Source organism: Sminthopsis crassicaudata, chromosome 5, assembly GCF_048593235.1.
Source record: "Sminthopsis crassicaudata isolate SCR6 chromosome 5, ASM4859323v1, whole genome shotgun sequence".
NCBI lineage: Eukaryota > Metazoa > Chordata > Mammalia > Dasyuromorphia > Dasyuridae > Sminthopsis > Sminthopsis crassicaudata.
In genome coordinates, this window is record NC_133621.1 from 91,745,630 (window position 1) to 91,766,051 (window position 20,422).

The 20,422-nt window shown below is 39.8% G+C and overlaps 1 protein-coding gene across 7 annotated transcripts; it reads right to left on the bottom strand.

The window, feature by feature from the left end:
- Positions 1 to 6,835: 6,835 nt before the first annotated feature.
- LOC141542895 (uncharacterized) lies at positions 6,836 to 17,983 on the bottom strand. Of its 7 annotated transcripts, none has more exons than XM_074267590.1 (5): positions 17,965 to 17,983; positions 13,765 to 13,855; positions 13,165 to 13,275; positions 10,618 to 11,767; positions 6,836 to 7,206 (listed from the first exon to the last, which is right to left on the bottom strand). In XM_074267590.1, exons 2-5 carry the CDS (start codon positions 13,841 to 13,843, stop codon positions 7,086 to 7,088), a joined length of 1,461 nt encoding a protein of 486 aa, XP_074123691.1. In that variant the 5' UTR covers positions 13,844 to 13,855; positions 17,965 to 17,983; the 3' UTR covers positions 6,836 to 7,085. The 7 variants fall into 7 exon arrangements, 6 of the variants coding, with proteins under 6 accessions (XP_074123691.1, XP_074123688.1, XP_074123687.1 ...); XM_074267587.1 differs by lacking the exon at positions 17,965 to 17,983 and adding an exon at positions 16,255 to 16,611; XM_074267586.1 differs by lacking the exon at positions 17,965 to 17,983 and adding an exon at positions 16,255 to 16,611 and having other exon boundaries at positions 13,765 to 13,897.
- Positions 17,984 to 20,422: the final 2,439 nt, after the last annotated feature.

The following is a 20,422-nucleotide window of genomic DNA, read 5'->3' on the forward strand; positions in this document are numbered from 1 at the left end:
GTAATTTTACAACATTGACAATTGCCAAACCTTTTGTTCTAATTTTTCCCCTCCTTCCCCCCCCCCCAGATGGCAGGTTGACCAATACATGTTAAATATGTTGAAGTATAAATTAAATACAATATATGTATATGTCCAAACAGTTGTTTTGCTGTACAAAAAGAATCGGACTTTGAGATAGTGTACCATTAGCCTGTGAAGGAAATCCAAAATGCAGGGGGACAAAAATAGAGGGATTGGGAATTCTATGTAGTGGTTCATAGTCATCTCCCAGAGTTCTTTCGCTGGGTGTAGCTGGTTCAGTTCATTACTGCTCTATTGGAGCTGATTTGGTTCATCTCATTGTTGGAGAGGGCCACGTCCATCAGAACTGATCATCATATATTCATATTGTTGCTATGTATATTGATCTCCTGGTTCTGCTCATTTCACTCAGCAGCAGTTCATGTAAGTCTCTCCAGACCTGTCTGAAATCATCCTGTTGGTCATTTCTTATAGAACAATAATATTCCATAATATTCATATACCACAATTTATTCAGCCATTCTCCAATTGATGGGCATCCACCCAGCTTCCAGTTTCTGGCCACCACAAAGAGAAGTGCCACCTTTTTAATGAAACATTTCTTGATCACTCTGTGTGGTAAAACCTTACCTTCCCCCTGAAATAACCTTGTATTTGCTTTGCGTTATATGTATGCATGTTTTCCTTCAATAGAACTTAAACTTTTTGAAGACAGAGATTGTTGTGATTTGTCTTTGTATTCCCTTGTGCCCAGCTGGCCACTTAATAAGTTTGTGGATTGCTTGCTAAATCTCATCTATATTTGTAGTTGTTCCAGTGCTGTAGATCATAACCCAGGGCTGTGTTGGTTTTTTTAACTATGTGCTTGGTGAATAGTTTGTAGTTACTGATTTAATATTGAGCTTCTAAATTCAACAGCACCAGCAGCAGCATCACTCATCTTTATAAAACATTTTATGATTTACAAGCCATTTTCCTTCACAACTTTATAAGGTAGAAACAGAACAAATAAACACTCTTTTTATGTTACCATCCACTCAAGGGATGGGTTATAGTGTACAACTGTAGTAATTTTTTTTTTTCTGGATGTCCTTACAAATTGCAAAGGGAAGTGTAGTTCTGCTTGAAAGTAGGGAACTGGATTAAGTGACTTTTCAAGGTAGCTATCAGTATTTATATAGTTTTAACTGAGTTTTAGTTGTTTTCCCTTCCCTGCAGATGGCAGTGCTGCTTTGGAAGGGATGTTCTCATACTTCTTTTTTCCCTCTTAACCTTCATCCTTCATTCTTTGGCTTAATCTTTTTCCTCTTCTAAAATCTTCCTGCCATTAACAGCTGCTACATTTCATTCTACAGCTAGCAAACTAGATGGTTTTGTTAGGATTACAAGGTGAGAACTCAGGTTGTCTGGACAGTGACAAGGTGAGAACTCAGGTTGTCTGGACAGTGACAAGGTGAGAACTCAGGTTGTCTGGACAGTGACAAGGTGAGAACTCAGGTTGTCTGGACAGTGACAAGGTAAGAATTCAGGTTGACTTGACAGTTCTCTGGCTCAGACCTTTGGTTCGGGCCTTTAAAGGGAGTTTACACCTTAGGAATTCTAAGAGGAGCAAGTTCATTGGTGGAAGTATTTCCCCACATCCCATTGAGTTCTCATATGCCTATTCTCTGGGATGATAAAAGAAGGGCAGCATTGGGTCTGAGAGAATCTACTCTGATATAGAGTTGTGACACCAGGCAGGCTGAAAGGAGAACAGTTTGATTTGGGGAAGGATAAGAGCTGGAGGAGATTCAGAGCTTCCAAGAAACCTGTGCACAGAGGAAAAGATTTTACAGATCTCCTCCCAGAGAAGGATTATAATTGAGCAGACAACCGGACCCTCACAATTCAAGAACTTTACAAATTGGCGTCCACAACGTGGGGCAAGGACTTTTGCTTATCCTGACAAGGACTTATTCTGAACCCTTTAGAGGAGCTAGCACAGACTTCGCATTTAAGGAGTTATTCTAAGCCCTTCAGAGGAGCTAGACCAGACCATCGCAGGTTTTATTCCACAAAATGTAAAACCTAGTCTCCAATAATCTTCATCTACCTTCTAGTACTATGACTGAAACTGCCCTATTAGGTGTAATTCCTTTTTCAAACACTGAAGATTCCTATCTAAAGGGAAATATGTTGAACTCATCAACATGAGCCATTAATCATTACCTTGAGTTCATTTTTCAGTTTCTTAGCTGAGTGTATTCCTTGATACAGGACATAAGATGGAAGTCCTTGATACAGGACACAAGATGGAAGTTTTAATACATAAAAGGTAGTCAGGTAAAGGTCTAGAATATAAAGGGTGACCTAGGTGGGGAAAGCCAGATGGGAGATAAGTAGTATACAAAAATAAATTCACAAAACAGCATTAATGTATATTAATAAAAAACAGGAAAAAAGAAAAATACTAACTGAAAAATAACAAAATTAAATCATTGTGAGTTAATCTAGCAACACACAGAACATATATAAATACAATTACAAAAACATTTTTCACTTTAACAAATGAAGATCTAAATAAGTGAAAAGATATTCAATAGTCTTGGCTGTTCAAGATCATAGTTTTGATATTTCCTAATATATAGCAAAATACTTTATAGAATTATTCATATGGGGAAACAAAAGGCCAAAAATATTTAAGGAAATAAATGAAGATAAAACTAGGAATTAAAGGGAGTTGATACATAAAATAATTATTTTTTAAAACTTTTAAATGGAGAATATGTCTATGTTGAAATAAGAGGAAGGGGCAAAAATTGCAGATTTCACATCAAAATATGGAAAATCTTTGTAATTACTAAAGCTATAAGAAAGTGAACCAGGCAAAGCCAGAGGTATCAGTTCTTCACCAGATATCTCCAAGTAAGGACTTTTCAGTTATGTTGGGAGAGGGGATTCTTAAATAGTTAATTGAATTAGGTGGCCTCTGAAATCCCTTCTAGCATTACTATGATGTATCCATGACTCTGTATTCATAGATTTTGTGGTTTGTTAGAAGGGAACTTAGTAATGATCTACTTTCCTCCCTCCCCAAATTACTCTGTAAATATTCTGCATTTACTCATTTGTGTGGAGCAAGATTCTATTCTCTTTTAAAGATACAGTAACTTTAAAAAAATACAATAACCTCATCTATAGGCTCCATGGAAAAGGTTATTGAAGTGGATACAGTTTATTTTGTTGTTTTTCCTCAATGAAATTTGTTCATTTTGAGTCTGAATGATTCTGTCATTTTCCCTTCATTACCCCAGGACCCAACACTGTACACTGAATGAAGAGAAATTTGAAGCTCAGAAAGGATAATTAAGCAACCTTAGCTTTAACTGGCTGTTAATTAACAACCAGTAGGCATCAGGGAAAAGATTAACTACAGAGGACCTAGATTGGGGCTTTTCCCTTATCTCCATGCTTTTTTCCATCATTTCCACTTAATACAGGTCAAGTACCTCATAGTAAAAAAAGAATAATAGTAAAGTTAAATCCTCAGCTATATGACAGAATAATTAATTTCCTATTTCATTAAATCTCTATCTTAGTTGTTTGGTTTTTATTTTTTAATTAGTTCAGTCAATTCCCTAGCATAGATAAGGAGAGCCAGGGTCTAAAGGGAAAAGAAAGTATGCATAAATCATAAAGGAATGTTTTTAGTGCCCATATGAATACAGGAACTACAATTCCCAAGATGCACTGCTTCCAGACTTATTCAATCCTTTGAGTTGTGTCTTGACTTTGTGTGTGTGTGTGTATGTGTGTGTGTGTGTGTGTGTGTGTGTGTGTGTTGACTTTTTGTGACTCTATTTGGGCAAAGACTGAAGTGGCCATTTCTTTCTACATTTTATAGATGAGGAAATTAAGACAGAGTTGGTTTACCCAGTCATAAGTCTTTCTCCCCTAAATCCACTGAGTCACCTAGCTGCCTAAATTAACCAATAATTTAAAAATACCCCTCTAGGTAATTTGGGCCTTCTCCATAATCAACGAGCTGGAAGGAGCCCTGAGGATGCCTGCTGGGAATTGTAACCCGTGATGAGGCATCTTGTTGAAGTAGGGCACCTAGGCCCTGACCCTGTGGTCAAGCGGAGGACTACTGGCCTGCTTCAGGGATAGCAAGGACCAGAAGACTCCTGTCTCCATGGGAGGGAGGAGAAACTTAGCATGAACAGATTCATCCATCGAAGGAGAAAGCTATCCCAGAACAGCAGTGACCAAGCATTGGCAGAGTTCTTTGTCCTTTGGGAGGCAATAAGGAGTATTTTCTGACTGTGACCTAACCTCAAGCTCCTGCCTCTCCAGCATTTACCACTTCTATCCAGGGAATGCACAAGTAGACCGAGTCTCATTTGGACTAAGCAATTTCACGCTGATAAGACTGGGAGCTAGGAGTGATTTTGAGGGATCATCAATTCCAACCCTATTATCTTAAAAATGAGGCACAGACAATTGGTATGGCAACCACAATCTTTTCAATTAAAATTATTGCATTTGTTCCTTGAAACAAACACAGCTTGTGAGACAACACAGATGAATGTCTTCATTTAAAAGAGGAGGAAATGTGCAAGGGAAAGTAATAAAAAACCCCTCAATAGAGGAAGATTGAGATCATAGATTTTTATAGTTGGAAGCTTTCTCAAAGGCCATCTAGTCCAAACAACAGTTGCTAAAAGAAAATCCTATAACATAACTGTCAGAGGTTATCCACCCCACCTTTGCTTGAAGGACAGGAGAGAAAGGGAAAGTTTCCATCTTCCTGAAATAACTATTCAACTTTTGGGTCTCTTAAATGGTTAGAAAGTTTTTTCTTACATCAATCTTGAATCTGCCTCATAGATATATAAGTAACTGTGATTAAACCCTAAATATTCATAAAGGGGAAGGAGAATTGAGTCACGCCCCTGTATGACAAATTTGCATGTATAGGATCATAGTTGTTCATAGTTACTTTCATTATGAGGGATTGCTGCCAGAAAGTGTGTTCATAAGCCATCTCATTTAGTCCAACCTCATTCTACCAGTGAGGAAACAAGATCTACAGAGAAGTCACTTGTGTACAGTCACAGAGGTGGAAAATGGCAGAGCAAGGATTTAAACTGAGGTTCTTTGATTCCAAGCCTGGAGCACATCATTCCAGAATATTGCCCCATATATATTGATGAGATCTTTAGTGGACTTGATGAGCTCATAAGATGGTAAGCCTTTATCTGAGGCTTTTTGAAATCATCTTTCTCTAAGAATATTGGATGTACTTTTTGGCATCTCATTGAAGACAAACTATCTGGACTTCCAGTATCTCAAATCGGTCTCTCAACCCAGGCCATCATCACTGCTCTGGTTTTGCTTTCTTTATTTCTTAAGACTTTACAGTTTAAGCAATGCAGATTATATCATCTACTCTTGTCCTATTCTTTCCCCCTTCTATCTCTAATCATGTCTTACCAAACACTAATTCTTGATTACATGAGAGTTGTCTCACATGCAACTCAGTGATGCTGAAGGAACTTTAACAACCATGCAAAAAGGAATCACTAGAGATTTGTTACTCAAAAGTATTTTATTTTTTCCAATTATATGTATAGTTTTCAACATTCGTTTTTAAGATTTTGAGTTCCAAATTTTCCCTCCTCTCTCCCTTATCTTCCCCCTTCCCAAGACAGCAAGCAATTGGATATGTACAATCAACCTGTTTGTTATTTTCAAATGCCCAATTTGTATGAATGGCTTCTTTAGGGCAGAAGTACACAGGATTTTCATGATATTTTCTATGGAGGTTTTTTTCCCGTTTGGCCAAAAAAGGATTTTTCCCCCCGAGATAAATACCTAGCCTGTGGTGAATTATCTTGGGGATACCCACAGATGTTAAATGCACTCATGTATGACCAGAGAGAGGAGTCAAAGGACAGTGTCATTTCTGAATTCCCTCTGCTCTGGAATTAGAAGTAATTGATTTTATGGATAATGTCAGACTTGAGGATATTCAAAAGATATATCTTATTCTCCTTGGAACCCAGACTACCTTCTAGCTCATCAGTCATTACAACTATATTTTTTGTGTTTTAATATTTGGTCATGTTGACAACAATCTTTTAATAAGAGGGATGATCTTTACCTTCACCAAGCCCAGTGACGATTTCTCAGGGTTGGTTGTTTTTGTTGTTGTTGTTTGTTTGTTTGTTTTTCCTGAAAGAACAAGCATCTTTTCTCCCAATCTTTTCATTTCGTTTTTTTCCCCTGAGGCAATTAGGGTTAAGTGACTTGCCCCGGGGGTTACACAGCTGGGAAGTGTTAAGTGTCTTGAAATCAGATTTGAACTCAGGTACTCCTAACTTCAGGGCTGGTGCTCTATCTACTGTGCCACCTAGCTACCCTTCCTATCCTTTCATTTCAAAGCAAAAACAGTGGTAAGGAGAGATATCTAAGTGATTTCTTGCTGAAACTTTAAAATTTTAGGAAAGATTGAAAAATAAAAAGAGGACTGGGAAGGACAGGGATTTCTTTCCTTAAATACATTATTTTCCCTTCTCATTCTTTTTTCATAATTTGTATAATGTCAACAGAACAATAAATATTAGGCTGAAAAAGAAGAAGTCTTGTCTTTTAAAGGAATAGTTCCTCCAGATCTCAGATTTGCAAATGTTTGTGGACATAGAAAAAAAAAAGTCAGCATTTTCACTATCAGCATACTTTAATATCAGAATTTTTTTTTACTTAAAGGGATAGGAGAATGTGTGAGGATTAAAACTGCCCAACCTACAATAAAAGACTGAGGCAGAGCTCTGAGTCGATGACACTTTATTAAAGGGTCTGTGGTCCCCTCTAATGGAGTGGACCTCAGATCTTCCTCATGATCTGAGATGCATTTCTTCTTCCAGGGCCTTGTATTTATAAAGTTTGATTCCCAAATATGCAAATGAGGCATAGTGAAATACAAAATCTCACTGGTTGGTAGACTGCTCTTTTGGGGCCAAAAATGGCATTGTCAGCAGGGGAATCATAGATTTTAAAGCATGGGATGTCTTCACTGACTAAGTGGTCATAATACGGTCACCTGCTGTATTGGACAAGAGAGAATGGTCCAGAGGTAAAAAAATAAACTCGAAGACTTTCCATGTAGTTGAGTCACTTCTGCCACACTGGGATTGGTCCCTGTGACAAAGAAAAACAAGGATGAAGGGCCTCTAGTCAGCTTCCTATAATTAAATAAGTGAACTTACAATCTGCATCTCAGAGCTCTGGGGCCTAATATACAGAATTTATTATCACAGTATTAATCAATTTGATATAAGTCTGACTGGAATAAAGTAGGGTTCCAAATGAATTACTTCTTACAAATGCATCCTGCTCAAAAAATGAGTCCAGAATGATTATTTTCCTGCCCACTCCCACTTCAAAATACCCAAGTTCTCATGGGCAGGATCATATGAGCCTAGTAACAACAGACATTTACATAGCACTCTAAAATTTGGCAAAATAATTTTATATACATTATCTCATATGATCCTCAACCTACAAAGTGCTTCAAATATTTTATTATCCTTATATATTTTCAACATATATTGACTTAAAAGTGTAGAATGTAAATATAGGTCATCTTGACTCCCAAAATTAGCTCACTCTTTACCATGCCATATTCCATTTTATCTGAGAGGAAAAGATGTAGTTTAAGAGACTAGAATCTAGTGGTTCTGAAATCCAGCTATAGCTACAATTCTGACTTCCCACCCACAGCACCATCCATGACCCTATGGTGTATTATTATTGACTGCTCTGTCACACTCTCCCCAATTCACCTTCACACTGGTTCTCAGGCATCAGATGTAGAGTCTTCAGGAATTTCTCCCAGCCATCTCACTATCCTTCACCTTAATCTTAACTCTCACAGTCAGCAATAGACTTGTGGGAACATTGGTAAGATACAATAGAAACTATTACAGAGAGACAAGATCCTACAGCAGGTAGAGAAAAAATACATATAGATGTTCTCCTGGAGTTAGTCCTTCATTTGGGGGGGGGGGGGAAATAATCTTGCTTTAATATATAAGAGTTTACAAGTTAACTCCTCCTCAACCCCACTATTATTTCAAGTTTAGGAAAAATCAAAACTGTTTCTTCTATGAACTTTTTTTTCCTGGTAGATAATTCCCCAAATCATCTGCCTTGCTTTATTTCAGAAATCTATCCAATATACTGATATTCAATGAATGTTCAGTAATAGTTATCAGGGAAAATGGTCAATGACTAAGGAAAACTACTTGGTTTCTCTAAACATTCTATCTTACAGGTTTATTTAAATGTGGAAAAGCCAAATAAAACCCTATTAAGTGGAAGTTTATTTCTCTAAGTGGTATATCTTGGCATATTTGCCCAATTTTCTATCGTTTTTGTAAAGGTGTCATCCCTCTTATCTATTTATGGATGATTTTTTGCTGGTTTGGTTCACAGTATCTTGGGTAACATTCTTTCATTCAAATTGTAAAATTTGTAAAGTATGAATTTTTAAAAAGTTCTCAGTTTTCTCTTCCTACATTTCAAGCCTCTCACTTCCCTGTCATGGGCATCAAGTCAGAAATAACTATTTTCCTTCCACAAGTATAAAATTTTAAAAAGAGAATACATTCATTATATGAGAAAACTCCACAAAATGATTGAAGAGGTAACTCACACATGGTTAGAATCTAGAGAAAGTCAATCTGGGTTTAAACAATTTTCAATGCAACTAAATAATCATTAATTGAGCAGTTATTATGTGCAGGGCACTCTGTTAGCATATTATCAGCATTCTTATTATTAGCATTCAATAAAACTTTATTCAGTTGAATATTGAAGCAAAGTGGATGGTGCTAGGCCTAATGTCGGGAAGACCTGAATTCAAATCCAGCCTCAGATAGTAGCTATGTAACCCTGGGCAAGTCTTAACTGCAGTAGACCTTAGTTTCCTCAACTGTAAAAGGGGGGTGAATAAGGACCTACCTCTCAGGGTTGCTGGGAAGATCAAATGAAATTATATTTGTCAAGAGCTGGCACAGTAGGCACTATATAAAAGCTTGTTTCCTTCTTTTCCTCCACTTTGTTCAATGAAATCATCTAAATGTGATTAATGCAGAATTAATTGTATTACTAAGTATAGATTTTTGCAGCTTTCATTGTGAAGCCTCCCAGGAAGGAATTGACAGGAACACTTCACACTGATAGACTAGTCACTGTAGTCCTTAGGGAGATAATGCAGACTTTGTTCTTTGATGGAACTGGGGAGCCTCAGCTGGTGTTTTTTCATGGATTCATAAGCTTTGTATGATAATTATACCCCAAAATGTTTTCCCTAGAGTCTTGAAACCCTGAAATACTTAGGTTTTTGGCTTCCACTTTTTGACTCAAGCTAAAGTGGCATATGACATGATTTTTAAGAGTATAGTCAGACATATATTGGATTACTTGCTATCTAGGGGAGGGAAGTGAGGGGAAGGAAGGGAGAAAAATTTGGAACACAAGGTTTTTGCAAGAATACTGAAAACAATCTTTGCATATATTTTGTAAATAAAAAGCTACTGTTAAAAAAAAAAAGACAGTTAAAGCCAGTTATATAGAAAATTAAGCATATTTTTCCCTACAGCTTCTTTACCTCCTTTTCCCTGAGAATAATCTACTTCCTCCAATATCAGATTTTTATTCTAAAGCTGGTTGTAAATTATTTCTAAGGTATGTACTAAGAACAGTTTTGAAGCTAAAAAGGAAGTTCAACAAGAGAAAAGCCTTTTGTTTTATGTAACTCTGCCAAACAGACAAGGAGGAATTGGCAGAAACCAGTTAGGATTAGCTGTGACCTCTGGCACTCTTACCCTTCCCTCATCTTGGAGTGAAGAAGAAAGAAGAAGAAACTGCAAATTTTTATGATAGGTTCCCAACACTTGAGTTAAGGTAAGGAAGACTTTTGTTCAAATTTAAAAACATTATTTAATTAAACCATTATAAGTCTATAAGATCTTAGTTGGAATAGTAAACACAATCATAGAATCTCAAATTTGAAAATGAGATGAGAAGATACCTAGTTTAAGCCAAAAAGGAATCCCCTCTGTAGTATCCTGACCAAATAATCAAGATTCTGCCTGAAGACCTCCCCAAATAGAATTAACTCCTGAGACAGCCTAATCCACTTTGGGAACAATCTGTTAGGAAGTCCTCACTTTACATGGAACCCAATCTATTTCCCTACAAATGTCTGTTCCTATCTTTGTCCTCTGGAGCCAAGCTCTCTTCTACGTAACAGTATTTGGAAGTACTTGACAGTAGCTCTTAAGTCCCCTCAAATCTTCTCATTTTCAGGCTAAACATCCATATTAATTTGACCGGACCTCCTGTCATATGGTAAAGTGACCAGTTCCCTTACTGTCCTGGTTGTCTGTTGCCGAACATGCTCTAGTATCACAATATCCTTACCACTTTCGCCATCTCCAGATGAGAAAAATATGGATCAATAAAGAGGAACAGAAGGGGGTCCCCTAGCATGGTGTATCCCTGAGGGAAATCTTGGAAAAGGCATTAGAGGAGGACCTGGCTCACCAGTCCAGTGGGCCAAGCTTGATCAACTCCAAGCTGATGGAATTATTGGCCATATTGCTGAACTTCTGATCCCAACCGGGACAAGCAAAAAAGTGTTCGCTGCTGTGGATGCTTCTTTGGTGCTTTTTTAGGTCATACATCCGGGTGAAGGAGCGCTCACACTCAAGGCAGGGAAAGGGCCGTTTACCACCTGGTGCCCGCTGGTGCACTTGCAGGTGCTTCTTCAAACCCTGTTTTTGGGCAAAGTGATGCCCACACTGTGGGCAGAGGAAAGGGTGCTCCCCAGTGTGCACACGCTGGTGCTTCTTCAAGTCTTGCTTCTGAGAGAAATGATGCCCACATTCAGCACAAGGAAATGGACGCTCCCCACTGTGCACACGCTGGTGCCTTTTGAGATCCTGCTTTTGGGCAAAATGGCGCCCACACTCAGGGCAAGGGAAAGGGCGCTCCCCGCTGTGCACATGCTGGTGTTTCTTGAGGTCCTGCTTCTGGGCAAAGTGGCGCCCACATTCTGAGCAGGCAAAGGGGCGCTCCCCACTGTGTAAATGCTGGTGCTTTTTCAGGTATTGTTTCTGGGTAAAGCAGCGCCCACACTGTGTGCAGTGAAAGGGGCGCTCATTTCTATGTACCCACTGGTGTTTCCTCAGATATTGTTTCTGGGCAAAGCAGCGCCCACACTCGGGGCAGGTGAAGGGGCGCTCCTTGCTATGCACCCACTGGTGGGTCATCAGGGCTGACTTCTGCCGGAAGCACTTCCCACATTCTGGGCAGGGGAAAGGCCGCTCCTTTGTGTGGACCCGCTTGTGAACCTTAAGCTCATGCTGTCTCTTGAAGTGCTTTCCACACTCAGGACAATGGTGAGGTTTCAGGGAAAGCTCGTTCTCGGAGGCTAACTCCTGGTTTTGTATCTTCTCCATGAGGGCTCTCTCACCTGGAGAAAGGCTATGCAAGACTCCATGGTCTCGCCTACTGCCAGTGGGGTCAATCCTCACCAAATTATCCATCTGTCCTGGACACAGAAGATTTGTTTCTTGAGACTTTTTGTGGCTGGGAGTATGAGAACCTGTTTTACCTTGTTCCCCTGGGAAATTCCCACTCAATTGCTGTTTCCTATTACTTTCTTTCCTAGGAGGCTTCCTGACCCCAACACCTGTAAGAGAGAGAGAAAAAAATCAATATTCCAAGGGGCTTCTATGGAACTCGTCATAGGAACCATGGAAAGGGAACTACTCATAGGACCTAGCATTAGAACAGGAAGGGATCTTAAAAGTCATTCAGCCTGAGCCGTTCATGTTATCGAAAAGTGAGGCTTAAACAAATTAAGGTACTTGACCAAAGTCATACAGAAGTGGCACAAGCAGGACCCAGTGGGATCCTGAAGGTCATTTGAATTGGCGCCAACTGTTACATTTTCATTGTGAGCACTGACACTTCCAAAAGTGACATCACTGCTAGGCATGAATCCCAAAAGAGACTTTTTTTTTTAAAGGAAAAGAAGCAAGATAGATAGATGGATTGGTAGGTAGATAGACAGACAGGTAGGGAGAGAGAGACAGAGACAAAGAAACACAGACACACAGAGACAGACAGACAGAGGAAGATTTATAGCAGATCTTTTCTTAGGGTAAAGAATTGGAAATGGAAGGGATACCCACTAATTGGGGAATGGCTGAATAAACTGTGGTATGGGATTATAAAGGAATGTTATTATTCTATAAGAAATGATGAACGGGATGCTATTAGAAAAATCTGAAAAGTCCTCCATGAACTCAAGCAAAGTGAAAAGTACCATGTCCACAGTAATAACAATATTTTGGGAAAACCAGTTGTCAGTGACTGCTATTCTCAGCAATACAATGATCCAAGACTACTCTGAAGGTCTTATGATGAAAAATGCTATCCACACACAGAGAAAGCTCTGATTGCATCTGAATACAAACTGAGGATACTTTTTTTAAAACTTTTTTTCTTGAGGGTTGGGGTTTTTTTTTTTTGGGGGGGGAATCTATGTTTTCTTTTGCAACATGACGTTAATAGAAATTTTTTTATACAACTTCACATGGGCTTTTTCAATGTGGAGGGAGGAAGGGGAAGAATCTGGAATTCAAAATTTTAAAAACAAATGTAAAAAAATTGTTTTAGACATAACTAGAGAAAATAAAAATATTAAAGACACTTCCAAAATTAGCAAGTGCTAAAAATCAAGCAGGGCTTGAGTTTTGGTTTGTTTTGTTAATTGTCAAGATTTAACAAAGTGATAAAGAAAATATTAATGATACAGATTAAACTTAAAGTCTTTCATAGGTATAACCATAGGTATAATCTGGTTGTTAAACATTTACCAGCATCCCACTGGATCCCAGTTTTGCATCTCCAAACAATACAAGTACTTATCTACAGAAAAAAAAAAAAAAAAAGAGCAAATCTACTTAACAGGTAGTATTATATAAATGTGGGTACTCAATCCATTGCACTTTCTGGCTGACGGAGTTCCTAGCCAAAATCAGTTGCCTTAAGAAAAAAAAAAAAATAGAGGAAAATACTCACCCAAGTATGAGCTTTCCAAGTTAGCTCTTCTCACCAAGTTCTGCTGATCTTCCCAGGTTTCAAAGACTTGTCCCAATGTAGCCAATAGTTCTGGCAGGGTTCCCAATCTGCCTGGTGGAAGCAAAGTTAACAAAATTCTCAGTATGTAGTCCTATTATGCCAAGGCTAATTTCCCACAAACACCTGTTCTCTTACTTAGCTATGATGAAGCAACCATTGCCAGGTTATGAGAACAAAAGGTGGTTCAATGCTCTGTGCATATGCATCCACCTTGACATCCTCTAGTATCTTGGTTTCTAAGTGTTCATCCTAATCTGGTTCTTTCATTTCAACTTTTAGGATCTCCTTTCTACAGCCCTTCCATCACCCAAAATCTATTCTTTTAATTCATCCCCTTGGAGACCTTACACAGATTTTCTTGCCTCCTAAATGGATGAGTCAAAAATGAATCTCCTCAGTAAAAGCCTCTTACCAGCCTATCAAATCTATTTCTTGCAAGTCCTCCAATTTAGACACTAGATAAAAATAAATAAAACTTTCTCTACCTTTTCTAAAATTGGATCTTTCCCATGTGTAAATGCATGAAAAATCAAAACTCACCAGCATTCAAAAAGCTCAAGGTTTCATAGTTTTCCTTCATCACATTCCAGTACAACTGTTGTTGCCAGGGAGCCAACATCCCCCACTCTTCCTGAGAGAAAGTGATGGCCACATCCTCAAACGTTAGGAATACCTGAAATCCCCGTTCACACAATGTCTTATTCCAGTCTTTCCAGTCTTTCCCTGAATACCCATTAACAGTTTCATTCATAGTTTGTTTAGAATAAATAACCTATATAAACAAATCATAAACATGATTCTTTTCCCACATCAGAACTCTTTGTCTTTTTCTCCTTTCTCCACTAAACTAGTCTGTGGCAGAGAATCTTGACAAAGGCCACTGTTTGAATGTGCTATTTATCTGGAAGGTCTTGATCTAGAGGAATAAAAAAACAGATCTCTGCTTTTTTCACTAATGCACAATATGGACTAGTTTACATATTTATATAATTGTCAATTCTATAAAACTAACAGCTTTAGGTGATGATACAGGACGATATTTTTCAATATGAAATGGTAGAGGGGACACCTTATAAACAATTCAGCATAGTAACATGAAGAACTAGTCCTAAGTCTTAACATCTAGCATTTATGGAGGGCTTTAAGGTTGGTAAAGCACTGAACAGAGACTCTCTTATTTTATCCTCACAACCTAGCAGGTAGCCCCTCATTTTATAGATGAGTAACCTGAGGCACAAAGAGGTCAAGTGCTGTTCCAAGGCCACACAGATGCTGTTAAGCATCTGAGGCTGGATTTAAACTCTTACTTTCCTGATTCTAGAGCTAGAGCTCTATCCCATCGTGGCACCAACTGCCTCAAGAAATGGAGCATCACTGGTCTTTAATTTCCCTAGCAGGTTAGGACTCCATTAGCCACATAATGGATTGAGCTGTCAGCCCTGTCCAGAAAGGCAGCTTCTTATTCCGCCCCCCAGTCTTGGGAAGAGTTCTCACTCACATGCTGAGTCCCCAACAAGTTCTGGTTTAGGACTTTACATGTCCCAGGTGGCCCAGTGAGGAAAGTTTTGGAGTCAGGAAGAACTGAGTAAATCACCTGGCTGTTCTCTACCTTACGTTTCCTCATTTGTAAAATGGGGATGAATAATATTAGGGCCTAATTCTCAGATTGTGAAGATCAAATAAGATAAACTCCATCAAATTCTTTTCAAACCTTAGAGCACCCTGTAAATGCTAGCTACTATAAGAATTTCAATTACTGCCTGACATAATGGGTTCTTCTGCCTCCAACCTCTCCATTCCCTAATTCACCCTTCATACTGTCACCCAAGTGAGCTTCTCTGATCACGTTATGCTACCCAAAAACTTTTCCTCTTTTGTGTCCTACATCAAACATAAAATCCTAAGTTCTGGCATTCAAGTGGACTTGCTCTTCACCTACTTATATAGCAGCCCAGCCAAGCTTACACTCATCCACCCCTGTTTTATCCTGCCTTCTTCTACCTCTACATCTTTGCTCACAATAACCCCTTCACTTACAAAGGGCTCCGGGCTCCTGGCTCCTGGCTCCCGGGCCCTATCTCTACCTCACTTCAAGACCCAACTCACCCATCTACCCCTGTCCCTGCCCCCTAAAACTGGAAATCTCTCCCCTTCCTCAAATCTCTCAAAACTTTATTTTGGCCTCCACTTTTTTCACCTATTGTTATCGTGCTCTGAATTATGTGTGTGTGTGCATGTACATCCATACATTCACACACGTTTATGTACATATCTTTCCCTTTCCCATATCAGACCATATGTTCTTTGAGGATAAAGACCAGGTCTTGTTTTGTCTTTTTTATCTTCAGCACATAGTGCCTTTAGTTATGTGCATACAATCCCTCTTCTTTCTCCACATAGAGGCACAAATAAATACAAAGGGATCTTCTCGGAAACCCCCAGAGGAATGAGGTACAGGTTAAATCACATGATCCTCCATCTCCCCATTCTGGAAAAAATATTCATAAAGATGAAATCTCATGAATACAAACTTTTAAAGTCAGCCTTTATGGAAAAAAATAAATCACAAAGCCCAACTAGAGTATGGATGCGAGTACCACTCCTTTGTTTTGGGTGACAGTAGTGTGGGAAATGGGCACGGGGAGGGACCTGAAAGAACAGAGGTTCTTGGTGTCTTTCTTTGTAAGTACTGGGTGGCTAAACCACCACCTCTGCCACTACCTGTTTCCAAATCTCTGAGTCATCACCTAAATGGTCTCTTTGCAGCAGTGGGCAGTTAGAGGGGCTGACTCTCCAAAGCACAAGAAACAGGGAGATGTCCCCAATATCCTGGCCCTGGGGAAACCCCCCCATTCTGGTCCCACTCATGCACACCTGGAAGATCAGCTAAACCCACTCATCCATTCGTCAGAGAGCCGGGTGTTTAGGCCGCACCTCTCCCGGAGCCCCAGCCACTCAGTGGGTCCTGCAGAGCCCACCACGGGGGTCTTCTCCACCCCTCAGTGCCCCCGTGGAAGTCGAGGGGCCTACCTGAGCTGCCTCGACCTTGGCCATGGCCCAGGCTGGAGCTGCCTCCTCCTGTTGCTCCTAAACGGGCAGAACTACACTTGGGCGATAATGACTCCTAAGAACCTGCCTAAAAGAGATCCAAGAATACCCTTCCCTCCTCCTTCCTGGGCTCTGAGAGTAGGGATAAAGAGAAAAGGAAGCTGAAAATGGGGAAGGGAGGGGCGGGGGGCAGGTCCTGGGACTGCTGCGCATGCCTACATCTACTTTTCCATTTCCCCGGGGCTGCAGAGGGGAGGGAGACCGTTAGAAGGGACGAGGCTGGGGCGCCAAAGGGAAAGGGGGGAGAAGGGGCGAGCTGGAGAGCCCTCCTCACACCACAGACGGCCTCTGCACCTCTGAAAGGGGCCGCTTCTCCCGCCCTCCTTTCCCCAGAGCACCCTGCCCCTAATAAAATGCGCAAGAAAAATCTGATCATGTTAATCCTGTTCCCCACAAGGTCATGTGACTGAATCACACCGCTCAGGGCCTCCCACTGAAGAGAGCCGGGGTTGCTCTGAGTAACAGGACAAGCAGCAGAGATTTGTATGGGGGGGGGGGGGAAACGCAGGGGGACAGAAAGGAGGAGAATCCCTCAGGGCTTCTGGAACGGAGATGGGCCGTTAGGTTACGGGCTCGGTGTCCTGGCCCAGCTTCCCCCGCAAGCTGCCTCCCCGCTCTCAAGTTCAGTTCTAATGCTCCGTGCCCGTGACTTCTGAGCACTCCAGAGCTGCCCTTCCGCCGCTCTTACCCCAGGGCCCAGGGCCATGCTCTCAATCCCTTCCCTCCGGGCTCTCCCTAAACCGCTCATCTCACTCCCAGTTTCCTCCTATCAGGTGCCCTCGGAAGAAGCGTCTTCCTCTGGCTCAGGGAGACGTAAAAGTAGAAGTGCCTTCTCCAGAAATTTGGAGCAGTAGCAGATCTCCTGAGCTAGTGAGGACACCTCAGGCCTGAATGAGTCCTTCGGTTTTTCATGCTCAAACAATAAGTTAAATGACTTGTCCGGGGTCACACGGCCGGTGTCCGAGACCCCAGTTGAACTCAGGTCTTCTGCTCTAGGGCCAGCCCTCGATCCTTATACCACCTAGCTACTCCAAACCAAAGAAGTATGAGCAATGAGAATATGCTAGAACCATTCTCATAAACATAAGAGTGATGCATGGATGCCCACTCCTCTCACTGTTATTTAAAATAGTCTTGGAAATGCTGATCATAATAATATGACAAAGGAATGAAAGAAATAAAAGATAATTAATAATGTGATGGTTTACTTGGAAAACCGCAGGGAATCAGCAAAGATACTATTTGAGACAATTAATAGGTTCAGCAAAGTTCCAGGCTACAAAATCTTCAAAAATCAACAGCATTTCTATGTAATAATAGCCATAACATAAGAAACAATCATAGAAAAGAAAAATTAGAAGACAAGCAGATCAAACATTACTCACAGCTACAGATAGGAAATGTAATCTTAATTAACAAGAGGTAGAGATCATTTCAAAAGATAAAATAAATAACTTTGGTGACTTGAAATTGAAAAGATTCTGTCAGACAATATTAATGCATCTGAGATTTTTTTTTTTAAAAAGGAAAATGGTCAAGCAGGAAAGTTTTGTATCAAATTTCTCTTCATAAGGGTTTGATAAACAAAATACATAAATAATAATTATTGTGAGAAATGTAGAAGACCCTTACCCAAAATGACTACTCAGAGATCATTCAGTAGAAGGCAGAAAAGTTGTTTATTGAAAACCTCCGGAGGATGAACCATCCCATCGTGAGATAAAGAGAAAGCTCAAGGCAGGAAGGCTAAAGAAGTAGTAAAGAAGCATAGTTTTTATATAAGAAATTACATCATAAGTAAGAGAGCATTGAGAAGGGGAGGGGAAAGCATTGAGAAATAGGTGCCCTCTCCCCTTGATTGAATGTTAGACATGGGTGCCAACAGACCTTCAAAATTTAGATTACTAAGCTAACAGCATTCAACTAATAGTCTAAATACTGATAACATTGAATAGTGATAAATGTCATCATTTCAGGTCAAGTAAATATATCTAAAGTTTAAGTAAATATTGGCTAACACACAACATACTTATGCAGGTCACAGAGACATAGAAATAATAAATAATAAAATACAGAAAAAGAATTTAAACATTCCTGTTAGTTCTTCATCTTATCTCTACATTCCCCACAGTATGTATAAAAATAATAGCATTCCCCAATAGATAAAAGGCCAAAGGATATGAGTGGTTCCCAGAAGAAAACCTACTAAGTATTCACAACCACATGAAAAAAAAAAAAATGCTCCATATCACTAATACAAAAAATACACAAATGCCTCACCCTGAAAGGTGGCAAAAATTTCAAAAAATGACAGTAGTCAATGGTTCTTTCTCTAGAAAGAAAGGGAGCTGGATTGTTAATGGGAGTTGTGAAATGGTGCAACCAATTTTGGAAAGCAATTTGAAATTATACAAATAAAGACTAAAATAGCTATATCCTTTGAATCAGAAACTCCATTATTAGAGTTATTCCCCAAGAAAACTATTAATATGGAGAGAGAGAGAGAGAGAGAGAGAGAGAGAGAGAGAGAGAGAGAGAGAGAGAGAGAGAGAGAGAGAGAGAGAAAGGAGGAGGAGGAAGAGGAGGAGGAAGGAAGGAAGGAAGGAAGGAAGGAAGGAAGGAAGGAAGGAAGGAAGGAAGGAAGGAAGGAAGGAAGGAAGGAAGGAAGGAAGGAAGGAAGGAAGGAAGGAAGGAAGGAAGGAAGGAAGGAAGGAAGGAAAGAAGGAAGGGAAATTAACTATGTCATAACAGTTAGGAAATTTGCAATTATTGATAAAGCAATCAATTTAAAACCAGATGTCAATATTCAGTCACATCATCAAGAATTTAGAGCAAAGATCAAAATAGAACTAAATTAGAAGGATAGAAATTAAATGAAAATTCTCTGCAATTTAAAAAGCTCCATTCTTCTCTATTTTAAAAAAAAATAGGAAAAAGAAAAGTTTGGTTTTTATTATCATTAATTCTTATCTAAATGTATCTAATATAAGTGAGTATCCGAGAGAAAGAGGACCCAAAAAAAATGAACAGCCAGCAAATATTCGTCCATTTTGCCAAGCAAAGAAAGGTGCAAAGGCAACATAGATTTAAAGTAAAAATTCAATTGAAAAACATTAGAGTAGGATGGCACCACTATAAATTCAGAGAAAAATAATTATAAGGTAAGTTTGGAAGACATGAATTTGCAAGAAACCCAAATAAGCTTATCCCTAGAATACTTTTTAGGTAAAATTGGATGAAGCACAACAAACCAACAGAAAATAGAACAGGTTGCTACACTTATTTGGTGTCATATTATGCTTCTTTCTTAAAAGAGTCTGACCCTCTAGTTTGGAAAACTGCCTTAGGAGAGTAGGGAAGGAATTGTTTTCCCTATCACCCTAAGAGACTCTTCACAGTGGATGTTCAGACAACATCATGGGCAGATGGTTCTAATCAAAGAAAACTACTTTGGATCCTCTACTCACCCTCCGGGCTTTCTCTTTCTCTTCCTCTGAGCCTTTGCTCTCTGGGATCTCAGGGACCTCTATGACTAAAGGAGAAAGCCAGAATCTCCTTCACCAACTAAAGGAGAGTATTCAGGTCCAGATCACCACGACTAGATTCAAAGATCAGCAGCAGCAGCATTACATAGTAATAATGACCCTTATAAACCCCAGAACTTGATACTTTTAAAGTACCACCGTCCCTATCTATGATCTCATTAACTCCCCACAGAAACCGGCAATTGGCAGGGCAGAAATTGACAAATAAACCCCAAGGATGTTCAATATCTTGCCAAAAGTCTGGGCTTAATTCAACAAACATTAAGCAACTACCAGGTGGAAGAAAGACGTGAAGATCACAACATGGGAGTCTTGCAAGTAGAATAAGCAGAATGTGAACCCTGCCCCACCTTGCAGCGGGGGTCCTTGCTTGGATGAAAGGTGGACCTAGCTCACCTGCTAAACTAAGTCCCGAACTCTAAGTCAGAAGGCCTAGGGCGGTAGACCTACTTCGGCCATTTGGCGACTGTATGATTACGGGAGCTCCTAATTTGTCTACAGGTCAGGTCTTCATCTGCTGAGTGAGAAAAATGGGCGGGGGGGGG